At 44.7% G+C, this 18,859-nt stretch overlaps 1 protein-coding gene across 1 annotated transcript in view; it reads right to left on the bottom strand.

The window, feature by feature from the left end:
- Window positions 1-1,772: 1,772 nt before the first annotated feature.
- Window positions 1,773-18,859, bottom strand: part of STX8 (syntaxin 8) — a 54,932-nt gene continuing 37,845 nt past the window's right edge. Inside the window, exons 7-8 of the mRNA XM_053454154.1 lie at window positions 15,074-15,175; window positions 1,773-2,074 (exon numbers count right to left, since the gene is read on the bottom strand). Of these exons, the coding sequence (XP_053310129.1) occupies window positions 2,007-2,074; window positions 15,074-15,175 (170 nt within the window). The 3' untranslated portion in view covers window positions 1,773-2,006. The remainder of the gene's footprint in view (window positions 2,075-15,073; window positions 15,176-18,859) is intronic.

Raw genomic sequence — 18,859 nt, 5'->3', positions numbered from 1 at the left:
AAGCCGAGGTCGGAAATCATTCTCAGGGTTAGCGTTCCAAGCCTGACCTATAGGCCGACCAAATTTCTCCCCAACGCAGCGCGAGCGATGAAGGGGAGAATTTATTTGGTGTTTTTTTTGTTTTAATCCACAAGTCGTAGGATCTGCCAGATTTCTGTCTTATCTTTTACAAAATATCTCCAGAGCAGACACAAAAGGTCCAGGATTTTAATTAACTTTCTCCGAAGCCAAAATACTCATCTGTTGAACATTGTTCTCCTCTTGTGCGGTTCTGTGCGTTCGCACGAGGAAAGCACTCCACAAGTGGCACTCACTTAAACCCCCTTCTCATTAACATAGTCTGAGAACTCAATTAAGAGGCTTTTTTTTGTTTTGAATCCATGCAGGTTTTAATTAAAACGTAGGAAGGCCGAAGGCTCCCCTTAACACTCGGCGCCTTTGTGTGTCGAATATTACGGCAGAATTTAAACTGCCGACTTATCCCCAGGCCAAAGCCTCGCGGCGATCTGCTTATATTCACCAGGCTTTGCACTATTGTGAATTAAAAAAAGTGACTCGGACGGTCTTGTTTTTTGGCAATAAACAGTGAATTTAGAATTAAAGAGCAAGTTAACGCTAATTGGACCGGGCCATAGCGGCCTTCTGTTTGTGCCATCGTCAACCACTGATATGTAAGTGTGGATGATGGGAATTGTAGTTACATTAGCCATATTGACACATTTGTGACGCAAAAGGAAAAAAAAACAGCTTGGTAACCGATAGTTCAGATAGTACAGACAAAGTAACATCTTATTTAGCGGACGGACGCCTAATTTTATCATGGCCGTAAAGCTGTAACTCCCAAATACCAACAAGACTTATAACGTGAGCTGCTTTTATTTTATTAAAGTTTCCATCCTGCCCTCCTGCATACAATTTTCGGCTACATCTTTAAACACTTCTCTTACATTTTTTCTGAGCGGAGCAGGTTTTTCATTTCGTGGCGTTAGACGTGCGAGCGGAGGGCCGCTGAGAAACGAGTGTGAACGGCTGTAAATTGCCCACGATGTGAGCAACATATGGAACTCCTCAAACATGGGCCATGGGAAAAAAAAAATCCCCAAAAACCACAAAATGATTGGGGGCAAAAAAAAACAACAACTGGAAGCGTTAAAAAATCGTGACTGCAACAGCTGCGCCTGAGCCATAAACATTACGTGTGAACCAACAAGCCGTATTTCCCAGAATCCTTCACACAGAACCACAGAGCTAATTACCCAAAACTGAATTCATTTCTTATCGATAAAGTATTGTCTCCTATTTTGCAGAATAAACAGAATCGTCCAGGGAAAACCGAGCTTCTGTCTCAAAAACATTATTAAAAACGAAATTTTATCACCGAAATGAACATGTTTTCCCAACCCCCCAAAAAACAAATGATAATAACGCGCAGGTGTAAGAACCATCTCATTCATAACAACTTCTGGGGCCCGAAGGGTTAATCCAACCTGCTGCTCTAGGCTCCCCAAATATTTCACCCATTAAGCAGCTTCGAATCTCTACGCCGGAGCCAAGTGGATTTAAAGCACGTTAGTGAGAGCCGAGCAGCTGCTTTCAGACGCGCGCAGGTCGGCAGACGTTTATATTCATGCACTCTATATGTTATATTCAAACGTACTAAATTATTGCAGCCGGGCCGACTGTAATTCCCCGCCGCGGGAAGCAACCCCAATCCGTCCATCGATCCGGGCGAGACGCCCGTAATAAAAAGTACAAAAGGGACATTTGGAGAGTCTCTGAATAAAGTTTGTAGACAGGATTAGTGGCTTTAGAGGTCACTCTGTAACGACTCACCACCGGTGACATCCCAGAAAGTGGCTTCAAAGTCCAAGGGCAGGTCGTGAATCCAAGACCCGCGAGATAAGAGAAGCGTCTCAGCAGCTGGACGGTGGATTTGCCTCCTCTCAGATCAGGATAATCGGGATTTCTTCGCCAGAACTCGCTTGCCTGCCCCTCGAGGGCTTTTGTTACTTAGTTGGCCAAACGGCAACCACCACAATAGCGATGAGTAGTAAAACAATGACCAACAACATGGCTGCGGGGAAAAAAATAATAAAAACGTTAGATTTCTGGACAATTACAAAAAATGAGCCAGCAAATCGTGATCTAGAAAACTAAAGTCTTTACTTGTGAAAGGGTTGGTATCTAATAAGTAAATTGACATCATATGAAATGAAACAAACACAAATAGCCGTACACAATTTCATATATACAATACATGGTGATGGGTCAGTTATACCCTCTATCACAAACAAAAAATACACAAGCACATGTACTGCGCAATAAGGCGGTTCCTGATTGGCCGGTGGATAAAACCCAAGAACAGGAGGAAAGATTCCTGAAGAACCTCAGGAAGGGAAATCTCATTATTATTGTATTATGATGGAGTAGGATATAATAACATGTCAGATGGTCCCTTGAGGGGTTAAACAGTTAATCGGCATCCCTCCAGCCTTTGCAGCGGGGCAGGTGGCGTTTGAAGTATTAATGAGGATGTGACCGAGGACCTGCACATTCCCAGAGCTACGCTGAGGAATTCCCGAGCCTGGCCTTCCCCGACTCCTGCGGTAATTACACGCTTGTTTCCCCCAATCTCACGGACAATATAACCCGGCTTCCAGAAAACCAGGAAGACCCCAGGCGCAGCTCACCCTCAGCTAGCGATCGGAGTGCGGCTCACCCTCGGCTAGCGATCGGGAGATGGGTCCTTCAACAGCTCAAAGTATGGGTTATAAGAGGGGTACTCGCTATAGAAACCGAGTCCATGGCTGGAGAGACCAGGTACTTTGGGGTAATTAAAGTAAAACTAATAATTAAACCATCGCCCCCCAGCAGAGATAGCATAGGAAGGGCACGGCGTAGGCCAGGCCTAAGAAATAAGGCAACTGAAGTATTAAACCGAACAAAGTCGTTTTGGAAACAATGTATCGCAGACAGCTCTTGCCGCCATATTCCTAAAACCAAACATTGGGACACCATCTGGGGGGGTTTTGTTTCCCTCCTTTATAATGAAACATATTGCCTTCAGTTTAGACAAAAAAAAAAGAAATAAAAAATTAGGAACCTCAAGAAAAAAAGAATGGCCATCAGAGGCTTTTCCCAACTGAATAAAGTCCTCGATCCTTCACTCATCAGCCAAGCGCCCGGCGAAGAAATACTGGCTGAGTCACGACGGAGCGGCAACGAGCGCATTAAGGAGAGCTTATGATTTCAGATTTTAATATCCGTCCTCCAGTGTCCCCCTTTCCCCCGGTGCTGTGAGAAAAATCCGAGGGAGCGGAAAAAACGCTGAGAGCTCGAGGAGGGGAAGGAGCCGGAAAAGGGGGATCTTCTGAGAAGCAGAGATATTCGATGAATATTACGACGCTCTGCGTAAAAAAAGGTAAAAGAAGCGAGGGCAGCGTTTTAAAATCTATGTAAAACTCACAACAACGGGGTAACAAGCCAGGAACTGATTACCCCTCCTTATTTCAGGGGTAAACAAGTAGCAAAATAATATGTTACATTCCAAATTATTAAAGAGAAAAATGATGTTTCGCTGGGCCGCGGTCATAACCGGAATTCTGACACGGCAGATAAATGTCATATATTTTCATGTTTATGTTTTAATTATTTAATTTTTTTTGCGCTTCTCAGAATTATTTTGATAGCGGTTATGTTGAGATCTTTTATTAAAAATGTCGTAAAAGCAGAGGGAAAGGTTATTTTTTCCATACTGGTTTCCTTTTACGGTCTCTTGATAAAGCAGATCGTATATTTCCGTTCACTACATAAATATTTTATAGTTTTTTGCTATTTTATCTCCTTTTACTTTTTTTTTTTTTAGCTGAAGAATTCTGAAATATATTTTAGAAAATGAAATAAAATATTTTAAAAACAAAATGCAATATTTCAGCTGTGTTGGGATATTTTTTGGAGTTTCGCGCCCCCCCCACTCTTTTCTCGTTGTTTTTTTTTCGCATACATTTTTTTTCCTCTTTTTATGAGGTTAATCAAATTGCATTTAACTCGGCTCTTGGTAAATTTAACCCTAAGTTTCCTGGGGAATCCCAGCCAGGCAACAATTCACCATCAGTGCGGAGGGGGAAAGTTTCAGGATGAGATGTTGAGCCGCACAAGGACTTTCTCATCGCAGCACAAAGGGGGTAATTGTCGGCCGTCACTGCGAGATTCGGAGTCCTGTCTTTTTGGCCTTGTGGTATTTGTACGGCGAGCTGCCCCGCTCTTTGTGCGGCTGAGAACCTGCCTTGGCTTCTGGCATTTATTCGAGTGCCGTGTGAAGGAGAAAAAGTGGGGGAAGAAAAATAAGGGCGTCATAAATATGTCTAATTCTGACAACTCCCTTGTGTAGGAACAGCAGAAGGGAACGAGTCTTCTGCTTCCAGCGCCGGAACGCCCTGATTTACCGTGAAAAAAACACTCGGGGCTGTCGCTCTAAAAGAGTCCGGGGAATATGGTTCTAATTAGGGGGCTACGCTAATAGGGTTTTAATTGGGGAGGACATGATTGTTGGTTAAATGGGTTTTTTTGTCGATGTTTATGGCCCCCAGCGAAATAGTTAATGATGTTATCGTTGGTGGACTGCCACCTGCTCCAGTGCCCAACGTTTGACAAACACGTGATACCCATATTTTGGTGATGTGGGTCCATTTAAATCGATGCCATTTGGTGTAAACATGGTAGCCGCTCCAAGGACGATTGAAAGTTCTGGAGCGTGTCATTGTAATTGCGTAGAACGTGACACGTATCCTGCGGACGGGGTAGAGCTAGTGGGGAAGAGTCTGCAGAAACGGATGTGGACAGGTGCAAGAAAATGTCCAGAACGCGGCCAGCCCAAGGGCCGCTGGTACCCGAAGTGAAAGCTTTGTTGGAATCCTCTTTGCCCCCCCCAAGAGCTTGACATCATAGCCAGTTTATTCGTACATCCGGCCGGCCGGCTCAGACAGATACTCGGAGACGGCCAGAGCAGGGAGTACGAGGGGAGGAAAGGAATGGAGAGACTTCAAATATGGCACCAAATAATTCCATATCTAATGAGAAGCAGAGGACACGACATCCCCGAATGGTGGACGTTAGGATATATTGCCTGGGCCGGTCTAGGTGGGATAAGGTAATAGGAAGGTAGTAACCTCTAATCGCTCCACAGGGCCGGCACGCGCCTTCATTGTAATCGACACACCTGTTCCCTGCCGTCCAACACCTGTATGGCCACAGAGCCAATACCTATACCTTCTCTCCATTACTGCCACCATGGCTTATAAAGACGCTACTGGCTACTAAAGTAGTGGCCATGAAAGAGTTAATCTAGCCATCCAACTCCAGGATGCCCCTTTGAGCCGTGCCGGCGACAGCACAGGCGGACTGCGAGGGCACAGCAGGGGTTAAACGTGGCATCTAGTGGTGAGAAGGATATGAGGTAAGTGTTACTTCCAATATTTTTCCCCAAGTCCCATCCTGCTTCGCGCTCTGGGTTACGAACCACGCTTTAAGCGCTGACATTCCTCTGCTTTTGGATGGGGGCTCTGGCACCGTAAACGCGCAGCAATGCGAAGGGAATGCGGTGTGTCGGTGACACACGCGATGGATTAATGACCCCGCGAGACGCTCAATAAAAACGCACAGAGCCAAGATAAGTGTTACGGCAGACAGCGGCATTCCTCGCGGCCGGGGGGGGGGGGCGGGGGCTCCTGGGGGCCCACAAATAATGGACAAATGTGTGTTGATGGAACCCAGGAGTAGTGGATCAATGGAAGAGCAGGGCCGCAAAGGTGGCAACGCACATATCTGTAACAGTATCTGTCACGGAATGACAGATATTATACTAAGCGGGGCGAACAACCCCATGACCCAATCCCGTCCATGTGTAGAGGCCATTTACTGGGCCGGGCAGACATATTTAGATTCATCAGCCTGCATTAAACTGCTTGCACTCAAAGTGGGTTCAAGCCGCAAGATATATAAATATAAAGGAATCCCGGTTTGTCGCTTGAATTGTAAGCACTGCGTTCAGATGCCGGGAAAACCACAGAGGTCTGGATTTCGTTTCACCTTCGGCGAGGCTGTGAGTGGAGTAGACGGGGTTATCACGCACACTTACACCGGGGCTAAGAGGCTTTAAATCTACCCCCCCAGAGCTGAGCGGTTTGTAAGTGTACTGATATTACAGGAGATATGAAACCACAGACCGTCCCGGCGTTAAAGGTGGGAGGTCTGGTTATCTTGTATTAACCCCTTCTCAAGGTTTGCTGCCCCTTAAAGTTGACGGCCTACGGGCTGGAGAGGTAGGGAGAGGGTTAACTGCGGAGAAGACAGACTGAGCATTATAAGAAGAAGAGACTGGGGGGAGACGGACGGGGGTCTCACGCTCAGCCACCTTAGGAGATAAGATCCTGGGAAAAGTATACTTGAAACATTCATACATTCATTACAGGCTGGGGTGGGATGGGGGGGGGGGTCGGGGGCTCTTTGTATTGCCAGAAAAGCAAAGAAAATCAAATATCTTTTAGTAACATTTTATCTCCCCCCCCCCTTAATCCACAATATCAGTGCTTGTTCTAAATTTCCATGTCAATGAGATGCTAAAAAGCGTTTAATCAGTCAAAAGTCTACATAATAATAAAAAAAAGAGAGAGAACACGTCTAGAACTCTAAAGTTATCCAAGCAGAGGGCTTGAGAACCTCTTCCCAAGAGCTCACATTCTACTTCCGCTCGACGGCAACTAGAAGCAACCATTACATTCAACTCGTACCCCTCGAATATATGGATTGCATTAAGCGCTGCAGAGATTGTTGGCGCTACATCAATAAAAGATAATAATAATAATAATAACTCTTGATAAAACCAATAAAATTCTACCAGAGCGTTATATACTCCCTGCAGCGCATGGGCTGGAACGATCTATCGCTCTAGAGCGTTGGAACAACCCATATCTTGGCTGCAAGTGCGATGGCTTCCAATATTATCCGCGTTGTCCATCCTGAACACAAGTCTGACGAGTCAAAAACAAACTCGTTGAGTGACGATAAATCTGTTATTGCTGAACGGAGTCAGACGTGTCGGCCGAGCCGGACCCAGCCGCCATCTTATTCAACTTGACTGCAGGTTAGTTGATCATCGTGTCTGACAATCGAGAGAATCACGCAAGCCGGTGGTCGTGTTGGTCAGAGAAGATGGGGGTTGAGTTTAATGGGGTAGCCGGTTGGCTTACCTCATCATAAGTTGTCAAGTTGGAGCCCATTTTAAAACTCAACTACTCAACAACTCCACTAAACCTTCCACTCAACGGCCAACTCAACGGCCAACAGATGTGACTGGAAATTGACTGGATTGAGTGTAGGCCGTTGAGTGGACTTGATTCACAGTCACGCTCACTCAACTGCCGACAGCCTGCCTCGTGGATAAAAAGTGTTTTGAGTTACTTAGCGCGGTTACTTAACGTGTGTCTGTTTTCCAGGTTCTTCTGGACATCAAAGGGTTAAGATGCAAGAAGCGCTGACGATTATGGGGCAATTTTTTTTGCTTGAGGATAAGGGGGTTAAAACCTTGCCAAGCAAATATGGATGACAGCTAGACAATCTGACGGGGGGGGGGGGGGTGAGCAGTTAGTGGGGGAGGTAAGAGGAATTTGAGGGGGGTTGGGGGTAAAATTAAGCAGTACCCTCCAGCTGTGCATGATTTTTCTTTCTAAAATTGCTTGAAAAAAATCTACATGTATTTATTCACACATCTTTCTTTTAGGAAATTGCTTTAATTTTCCTTTCTTGTCCAACTCAAACATATCACTGTCAGACCCTGCAGCAATTTCCAAATTCCACACAAAATATTAAGCGCAAAAAGAAAAAAAAAAAGATTATTTTCAGGGGGGGGTTATATATGGTGGACGCAGTAAATTGCCCAGAGGTTCTTCTCTCCTCCGCGGGCTCGCTGGAAATATTGAGACGATCGCGTCGGATAATTGATGCGGGAGCCTCCTGGTTAATTAGACGTTGAGGTCGCGATTAACTAAAATCTACGCTCACAACTGCGGGGGGGGGGTGGACTGTCATATCCAGGAGTCACCGCCATTAACACGGCACCGATACTCTCCAACCAAGCGATTTATCACGATGGAGTCTCGGGGAGGATCAAGCCCTGCTGAGTTCAATGCAAAAGGGTCACAAAGAAGGCTCGGAAGACGGGTTTAATGGTTTCAAACGTTTTCATGCCCTTTATTTCAGAGAAAAATCTGAACTCATTCCTAAAGGGTGAACTAGAGCTGAAGGGCCGCTATCAGAACATTTTTAAAGGTCCATTATTAATTTGGGGCCCGGGGGCCACTACCTGTCTGAGCCTATCGTGTTAATGCCTTAAGGTGCCCTCTGTGCCCTCTTTCCCTTAAGCCTCTATGTACCATGCTTCCTGACCGCCATGTAACAAGTCCCTACCGATATGCCATGTGTGACCATGGGGGTCCTCCACAGGCCCCATACAACTGCCTCCCGCTAATGGTGGCCTTGCGCCATCCTGTGGCTCTGCATGCTTTGGCCTTGGGAAGGAGAACAGAGGCTCACATTGTTGGAGGGTTCGGTACGGAGAAGCTTCCCCTCTCACCGCCGCTGAGCGCTCTCGAAAAGTCTCAGATCCATCTCGATAAATGATCGTTACTACGCACAGCTCTGCACTCGCAACAGAATGGGGTTTGAAGGACTCTCGAGCCGGGGCGAAAACAATGAGGCTTCTTGTGCGCGTCTTCAATCCCAAAGGAGGTCTCTACATCTTCGGCTAAATTTCCCCATGAGGCCAACCCGCTCGAGAACTCTTCAGCCAAACCGAGTCATTAATACGTGCGCGAGCGGCACAGAGGACCACAGAGCGACGGCAAGTGCCCACTTTCTATGACCCGGGTAACGAGACAGATTAATGGCAACGCCAACCACGCCATCTGTCTATCTCACGCCGACGATAGCGATTGATTCCTGCGTTTATAGCCGCATTCTAAGAAAGTTCTGGAAGAAATGAAATAGAAGAGAGCACGGAATGGTCGATTTGATAAACGTTGTGTAATCTCTCGGGCAGTTGATGGCACGTTATGTCACGTGATGGTCGTGACCTGCAGGTGTTAATACGGCATTCGGGGGCAGGCGCTTCAGGTGGAAACTGGTGCAAAAGCTACAATACGAGACAATAAGCCTCATAACAACAACACTGGCTGAGGATGATGGGGGCCGTTTATCATCTGAATAGGTTTTCAAAAATGTACAAAAATTGCACCGAAAGAGAGCTTTAATTGGTGCGTCTTGGGGCAGCAGCTAATAAAAGGAATAAGGACAGATTCACTAAGTCTGCTAAAACAGGACGTTCCAGAACGGAGTATATGATGCGGCAAAAAAATATAACTTTATAAAAATGTTATACTCTGCATGAGCAATCTTACTAATAACCAAACATATACAAACTACGGAGAGCGTGAAAGACGGTCGGCTGATTGCAAGCTCACTTGCCCTGCGTTGTGCCGTCCGTTTTCACGCGCCCGGCGGGAGACTTCCCGAAGCGGTGACCTTTTACAGCAGTGAAAGGGTGTACACGAAACCTTTGGAGGCTTCTACACACGAAACCAGTGGGGTATAAACCGCCTGGAATAGGGAGAGCTTGTTCTCTGTCTCCTGGGTGATGTATTGCCCCCCCATAGCATTCATCGCACACTAATTCTCATTTATACCCCCCACCCTCAGCTCTGCAAATAAAGTCTATGAAAAGCGAGAGCGGGGTGAGGTTAACCGGAGTGGGGAGCGGAATGGCTGATCTCTGGAATACATTAATATCCCTTGGTTGTTGTTTTTTTCGGATGGGAAGACAATGGGCCAGCGACTCGAGTTTCTGGGATCTTCAAATAAAGGCTCCCTGCTGTCAGGGGCAGCGGGACGTGGAATGAAGGCCGATATCCCCCGGCTCCTCTCCTTGTTGTGCCTTTGGCGCAGGCTGCCGGCTCTCTGTTTGGTGGTTACTAGGCGTCTTTGGAAGAAAAATGGAGGCATTTCCCCGGGGCATTGAAGACTTGGTTTATTAGGCAAATAAAGCTGGTGTGAGACACTTTAACGGGGAGGGGATGGTGGGCAAAACAGAAGGAGACCATTATTTATCTTTGTCTTCGCTACAACAAGCCTCGCGAAAGCCACCAACACAGGTCACGGTGCTTTATACAGCATCCGGCAATATCCACCAAGGAAGAGATGGCGGCAATATTCCGTCAATAACACTGCCTTTGTTATTAATGGGCCATGAAGGCATCGTTTGTTTATTTGCGCCATATAATTACTCTTACGTGACACAAACATCCCCTTTACAGTAACCGGCTACGGGGCAAGAAGAGTCCTGGAGTCTCTGATGGTCTAGGGCTCGGGGCAGAAACATCTAAACCTCCATCGGGGAAGCAGCCCTTGGTAATCCATCTGCACTTATATCCACTGTTGACCCTCTAGAGCACCTCAAAGGACCATATTACCCCTGCCAGAGTAATAACCCTTCCTTATCCACCACTAATAGGTCCAGGAACTCAGCCTCGAACATCTCCTTTATCTACAGCATTCTCTAGTAATCTGTTTTCCAGGAACCATCCTTGAAATTGTTTTTGTATTGCCCAATAAACGCCGTTAGAACTTCCTAAACCTTCTTAGGAGCTCCTTAATATTGCCTCCAGAAAGACTCGTCAAAAGCTCCATAATCTTGTGTCGTATTCCCCCACCTTTTTTTGCCACCACTCACTGCTTCCTGCCCCGGAGAGTTACCCACCTGCGGCTGAGCTCCTGACGCGGCAGACATATTACAAACTCGCTTTGAACCGATTCCAGAGTTGACAACGTTTCAACCCCTGGTCCGCGGAGCCGAAGTGGAAGTGCCCAGATATTACGGTTAAGCCCGTATCCAGACACTACGAACGCCATGATGTCATCCAGATTTCTTTCAAATAAATCCCAGCATTATTTAGAAAGCAAATTATCTTGCGAGAAGTGCCGGCCTCGGCGAGAACGGCCAACTTTTCGAAAGGTTTGAAGTCAGGCTTCTGGGCATTAGCAAGTAAAAAAGTTGCAAAAGGCAGCTAAAAACGCAGAAAGTCCAGATTTATGATCCTCTTGGTGAAAGAAGAAGCTGTAACTTGTTATAAGAGCCGGAGGTTAACCTGTACGCTGCCAGATGGAGTCACAGAAAACGGAATACTAAGTTTCAGTTAAAGAGCAGAATTCAATATGGCTGCCGTGTGGCCAGTCAGTAGAATCTGCCAGAAGAGCAGAACCGGTCGGTCCCATCTAGTCTCGTCTTAGATTCAGGAGCCGTGTCTACCCCATAGATCTTACGACTTCTCACAGCAGAGTTACCGTTCATGGCACAGCCATAGCTTCAAGATTCTGAGTGTCGGACCTCATGCCTTCCCAAAACGTTCTCACAATGTCCAGACGTAGAGTTGGATTCAAGTTAATGTTTAAGTCATTCCCAGAGGTCCACCTGAGGCATTAAATGGCCGGTTAGTCTGGTCTCAACATCTCTCTCAGTTGGATGGGTCCAAGAGCTCGCTGCTGGGTTTATCCATTAACCTCCAAATCTAAATGTATATACTCGTTAGGGAGTGCTTCCTTTTTTTGTATCTTTTGGGGTTTTTGGATGAGTTGAATATTTATCCCTTTATGGAGAGTTGGCCTTGGCGAGTTTCTCGATGATTAGTGACATCGGTGAGTTGAAATGTTTATATCGGTTTAAAAACTCACAGTTTAGCGATGAAACCCCTTTTAATCTCGTGTCGCCCAGCTGTGACCCAAAACGACGTGAAATACGAAGGAAAAATCACTCTTCTTTTTAACCCCCCCCCGGTAATGTGAACAGAGCAAAACTGGAATTGAGTTTCTGACCCAACGAACACTCGTAACAGGAAACGACCGGCCTGATTTTCTTTTAAATCTTTGGATCGTCGAAATATATATATTTTACCGTCTTTGTGAACACGGGTTGGTACAGAGAACCTTAAATTAAGTGCTAATACCTACAAACTTGCGGAAATACACAACGGTTGGATAAAGCGAGGCTTTTTTCACATACTAAGTATGCCAACTGCGTATTATTATTTCCCAGAGTCCCAAAAATCTTAAAATTATGAGGTTAACATCGAGGCAGAATATTATTAATATTAGATGAAAACCAGGCCGTAGTCTAAACGCTAGGATTTCACAAACACGTGTATTCTCCACGCCGCATTGTGTTCCATTAGTAACATGTTTATAGCAATCTCCCGATACGTTATTATCGCAAATACATTACATTTAGCAGAAACTAATTACGGGAATCTTTGGCTCCGGCAACTTCTGAGATTGAAATTCTGTCTTTGACTGACTAAAGCTGTTTGAAGATGGCATGGAAGCCCACTGTTTAGTACATCGTCTGTTTGAAACCCGGACCCCGGCGGCAGATCGGCCGCATTCGGCCCCCCCATACAGTCGCCCGTTTCTCCTGCTGTAAAGACTCAAACCTTAACCAGTGGTTGGTCTCATCTTAGATTCAGGACCCCTATGCCCACCCCATGCATGTTTAAATGACCTTAAACGACCTAGCAACATGTCACTGGTTAGTCCGGGGTTAGTCTAATTTTTAGGACATGAGGGAAAGTCGAAGCGCCCAGCAAAGGCTTCCATAAGACAAGTTTTTTTTCCCACTTTGCTGTCTGAAAGTAACAAAGAAAAGTCATCCATGAAAACCGGAGTCTTGTAACTCGGGGATTAAGCAAACTCAGAGTTTAATGTTCCCATGATCAGACCAGACACAACTATCTGACCCTTATGTTTTCCTTCGCTGCCCGACTTGTCCCCCGTTTGTCATCTCTCTTGGGATGATTCCCAGCGGTTCCCTAAGAAACGTTCTCTCAGTCCGTTGAATCCTAATACCCCCCAGTGTCCCCAGCCAAGTGCCCACCCATGGAGACCAATCACAATAGCATTGTGGGACGCCTGCTTGGTTTTTGGTGTTTAAAAATCGCCACCCTCGCCTCTGACCTTGATCTCGAATTGGGAGAGGTGGCCTTGATCTTCTCCGCATCAAAGGCAACTAAACAAATTGGGCTCTTAATCCACTTAGTTATCTGTCACCCCGTCCACTCCAGGGTCATAAGGAGCTGGCCTTTCTCTACAAAACTTTGGGCTTCCTTCTTTTTTTATTATTTAATCCCCCTGCGGCCCGCAGGAGCATAGACAGGTTTAAGATTCCTCAACGCTTGCCCCGAACGCAGCAAACGATTCAAAAGAAAGCGTCAGCCTGGAACGAAAGCTCTAAGACCCAATTAAAGAATAAATAAATGTTTGTTCGATAATGGGCAGTATTCCATAGATCGGAGGTCCCTCGAGTCTTTCTGTGGGTAGGAGACACGGGGTCACGGACAGTGCTGAAGAAACGGACTTTATCATTAGATCGTTCTAGTTTGAGACGCGTGGTTCTCTGCCGATCATCGGAGGTTTTTTGGGGCAATAGCGTACTGAAACTGCCACCTTCCTGCACTCCGTTAGATGATTCCGCTGCACTCCAGCCCGGCAGATGCCAGGACTTGCGTTGGGAGTCATGAACGGTTATTGTGAACAAATATAACGATTCTGTGAGATAATTACCAGGACAACAAAGTAACCGCCATGAGACTATAAAGGGGGTCTATATATATATATCTGTCTATTTATATATATCTGTGGCACAGTGACCCGGCTTGGATCACACGTTCCAAAAACAATCACTCCTCTACCAACATCTACAACTAAACAATGATAACGAAGTATATTATACCGAGGGCTGGACGAGCGCCAGGACAAACGGACACATACAGCGTCCCGCTGCCTTACACAGATCTCTATAACTCTATCCAGCCCCTAATCTTACAAATAAAAGCCTGTCGGCCCCCTGAATAATGCCTTTCTGGCTTTCAGATTAAACACATTCACACCCATTGATTTATAAGGTTTTGTTATTTACTGGATAGGGTTAATAAGACCCCTTTTAGCCAAGAGTATGATTTTCATATTGAAAGTATGAGAAAAATGGTCCTTGGATTCAAAGAGAAAGATGGGGGGAGGGGTGGTCTAAGCAGGGTCGGGGAGGGGGGAGAACGCCTATTGATTTTTGGCAGGTTTTCAAACACCTGGCAACCTGACTGTATGAATGAAATTATATATATATGTGTGTATATTATATTATATATATATATGTGTGTATATTATATTATATATATATATATATGTGTATATTATATTATATATATACGTGTGTGTATTATATTATATATATATATGTGTATATTATATTATATATATATGTGTGTGTATATTATATTATATTATATATATATATATCTAAAGAGAAGATGGAAAGGAGGCAGAGCTGCTGGTGCAGGATTAGACGCTCGCCGGGCTCTGCTAGACCCACCGGCATTACATGGGTTAAACAGGACATGAAACATGTTTATGTAGGTTATATAGTCAGGAAGACATTGAAATGGGCTGCAGATTACGGCACTTTGGGGGTTGATCAAAGAAAACCAAAATTCCATCTTAAAATTCATGATTTACCATAAATTGTTCACAAAAATCTGCCGGCGGATCGGCCCCGTCCGGCTACTCTGCCCGCTTTACCTGCTGTAAAGACTCCGAGCCATATGTCTATCCCATGCATGATTAGCCCTTATCACTTCTGCTGGGAGGTTGTGCCACTTATCTACCACTCTCTCAGCCTCTGACCCTCTTGTGTTAGATTCTGGCTTCCTTCCCCTCTTTTGAAATAAACTCCCCCCCTGTACTTTATTAAATCCCTTTATGTTTTTAAATGCGTCCATCCCACCTCTCTCTCTCGCCCCTCCACCGGGCTATAATCAATCCGTAGAGTTATGTATGAAACGCTCCTCGCTCTCCCTGACTTCTGGAAACGGTCAAGCTTTAATCAAGCACAGATTTCATCGCAGGATAACCGGGCAGGTACTTCCTACACTGCCATAAATCAACGGCTTCTTCACATATGGGCAAAACGTGGACAACTTACCGCAAGAGCCGGATTTCTTATCTACCAGCTTTACGTTCCGCGTTTGCCTGCGGACTTTCCCGTCGGTGTTTTCCACCAGGTTGGCGAGATCGTCGATAATTTCTGTAAAGCAAAAAAATAGAAATTTGAATTTAGACAAACCTTAGAACGCTCCCAACACCGGAACAAAGCACCAAAATCTCATACTTTATGGAGTTTTAAAAATTAAAACCAATATCGTAAACTCTCCCACAATTCTGTATATAAAGGTATCCCCGTATTTATGGCCGAAGCGGCTCAGCCTGGGCGATAGGGGTTAACGGCACAGATAATGTTGAAAGGACATGTTGGTAACATTGTATCCATACTGTGTATGCCAAGCGGTTCACGTGATTCCAGGATCGCATCTTGGGAACCTAACCCTTAAAACCCAACCAACATTGGGAGGAATTCTCCCACAAATAATCAGAGGTTAACCCCCAGACTCCGAGATGTATCGTTTCAAATCATGAGAGGATTACTGAGACGCAATCTAAATAAATCACTGGTTTTCCAGAATATTCTGAGCTTTGGGATGGAAGCCATGTCTTGTTTTTAACCCAAACGATGCAATGTCAGTGGAGAACGCGCTACACGGAGGCGGCATGACCAAAGGGGGTAATTAGTATGTGACAAGCGAGTGACCTTCTGCTCCGACACTAGAAGGCATGCATGGGGCAGGAGATGCTGGACCTCACAAGGTCCAAAGAAGGTCCTGCTTGGAGATGTAGTCGGCGTCACCCGTGAATAATGCTCAGGAACCCTCTGGACGGCCACGGGCTGAGTACATGTTCTAGCTAAGGAGTTAACCGATTAACCTAAACATTCTATAAGCCATTGTGTTTTTATCCATGGTATCGGGGAGAGGCTGCCATGCCTGGATCCCGTATCAAGCTCTGAGCATTTTCCGTCTTACGTCTATAGATGTGCAGAAGTCCCTTCGGGCTGAAAACGTCTCATCTCCTAAATATTTCCCTCGACTCAACACAGCACTAAAAATATCAGCAGCTCAGATCTTGCGTTTTAACCCTTGATTTGCAAAGGTCTAACAAAACTTTAAGACACTTCTCTAAGTCCAAACATTCCTCAGTATGCTTTCCCTTAGTATGATAATATATATATAGTATCGATGTGTGATCATTTAGCTTAAACCTTTGAAAAACAGAGATATCAATAATGCAACAAATTATTTATACGACAAACTTCACTATTTTGGGACCTACATTGCAGTAGAGTTATTACTGGCGAGGAAAAGCCATTATGGAAGTTTGTCTCCTATGAAGTTTAGCTGGCCTCAGGTATGAAGCTTTAGCTTTTCTAGCAGCACACAACAGCTACATGATACCACAAAATGCTGAAGATCAGAGGCTAGTCAGAAAGGTTCAAGAACTATTCAGGAAGCCAGGAGTCAGAAAATACAAAGTAAACTTAAAAAAAAAAAAAAAAGCTCGAGTCAGGAGAAGTCATCACAGAGGAACATCATGTTGAAGGTCAACTAGATGAGCTAAAGTGTTCTAGATACCCAAGGCTGCGTTAATTCAGGTGGTTCATCTGAATTCAGAAAGATATCCAAAGAGAGAACCCAAAATCTGTATCACACCGTGCCCCTATAGACTACTGCTCATGAGATCACATGAAAGACCTTGCCATCATAAATATAATCTACAACTTCCAAGCTCAAATTAGAAGAACATTTAACAGTTCAACCTTTACCCCCATATCCACACACAAAATACCACATGGCAGTAGAAAACCTTGAACATATCTTCATAGATATATTTACAGATGGAATAAATACACTGTTAGACCAACAGATGCAAGCCCTACCCTACTTTAAACAAGAAACAAAAAAAGAGATATTACAGTGTTGATTAAATGAACTCCATGGGGATGAAAAGGAGGACGATCTCCTCTGGGATGCGGTGGGGGAGGACGGACATATCTGTTCTCAGTTCGGACGCCTGCGAGAGATAATATATCTCAACAAACGTTTGGCATAAATAAGATGTCCTTTGAAAATGAAATAAGACGTAGGCGGGAACGCGAAGGCAATTAGACGGCTTTGATTCCACAACCCCTCTCCTCGATATTTAGGTTGGCAGTGGGTTGAGAAGACACGTCTCCAGAGCTACATTGTTTCAATTCACAGCCTGCATTGGGTTTAACTTGTTGTAAGATATGAGACCCAACCAACATTGTTTCCGACAAAAATAAAATCACTCTGGAGCCTTCAATAAGTTTAAGAACTTAATGGAACTTTGAAGAGTTCCAAATAGCATCTTAATAAATGCGATAGGCTGCGACTTAATGTAACATGTAAGATGATGCCACCCTGCTAATCAGCTTCACATCGGGGGCCTACAAGCTATGGAGAACCTGTGGGACTATATGCCTTCTTCAGGATCACATGTTGGAACTGAGGCAGAAGTTGTGTATTTGGGGCAGTAAAGCTTGGTCCATTATGGACCGAAGAACATGATACCAACCCTGAAAATACACAAGCACTGAAAATGAAACCTTTAAGAGACTTCAAGGTCAACGTCGTGGACGGTCACGTCTTAATCCTTAGAACAGAAAGTAACACAATGTGCTGATAATGCAGCCCGAGGACAGGGTGACTGATAGCGCGTCCTCGGAATTAACAGAAATACAACTTTGCTCCATTTATTTCCCAAATATTTAAAATAAACAAACCTCGAAAAAGTCATTTCATTTGATATAAAATGTAACAAAGTAACAAAATGTGCCAATATACGATACACATAATATCTACATATACACACATTATATATATAGATAAACTCTATGCATGATTAGATCCAATAGGTTAACCCTTTGACTTTGGGGTGTGTAAAGGAAGCCTTCATGCTCTTACAGGGTTAAGCGATCTGATCCCTGCTTGTTATAATTCCGTCTTTGTAAACCCTTCTGTTTGTCCCCTAAAGGAATCAAGCTACGTCCGTGTACTCTGACATATCCTCTGGCGGATTTCTCTGTCAAACTCTGAAATTATGATATAAAGTGTGCAAAAAAAAAAAAAAAGGAGCAAGAGAAAAAGAAAAAAAAATGATTTTCAGAAAACTTTCCTCTCCTAAAAACGAAAATCACTGTATGGGCTCCACAATTATTCCAAAAACCTAAACTAATCACCTGGCATTCTAGACCAATTACAGCTTTACCATCTAAAACTGAGATGCAAAAAAATGTAAAACAAAAATATAGATTTCTGGAAAAAGTGATGAAAAAAGACGGGATCACAGTGAATAAAAGTGTGGTTATTTTCTAAAGAATAAAAAACATAGACCATGGGCTGAAGATGTCCCACGCTTGGGCAAGCAATGGCCTAACGACCTGGACAATCCAACTCCATAAGTAGCACATTACATAAAGTGTCGGTGTAGCCAGCCATTCCTAAAGAAGGACTTTTTCATCTGGAAAAAAACTCAGCGTCCTCACAAATGATCTTCTCTGTGGTCTACCAAAGCTTGAGTTGGACATCCCACCATTCCCACCACGAGAGGTCTAACCTTCAAACACAAAGGGACGCTCACAATACCCCATTAAACAGGTGAAGGCAGAACTCCTGAGCAACTCCCCAAGACTCAATTAAGGGTAAGCGTGGCCTGCCGACTCCGCATGTGTCACACGCCAAGTGTATTCTATGGACTCGCGCCAAGACCACCATATTAACGCTCCCACAGCACAGCGCGACACCGCTACAAATACCGCGGTATTATCCCGGTGCCAACATATGCAATAAATTACACG

This window comes from Spea bombifrons, chromosome 13, assembly GCF_027358695.1.
Source record: "Spea bombifrons isolate aSpeBom1 chromosome 13, aSpeBom1.2.pri, whole genome shotgun sequence".
Classification (NCBI taxonomy): Eukaryota; Metazoa; Chordata; class Amphibia; order Anura; family Pelobatidae; genus Spea; species Spea bombifrons.
Note: the sequence above shows the minus strand (reverse complement) of the source record. Positions and strands in the feature narration are given on the sequence as shown.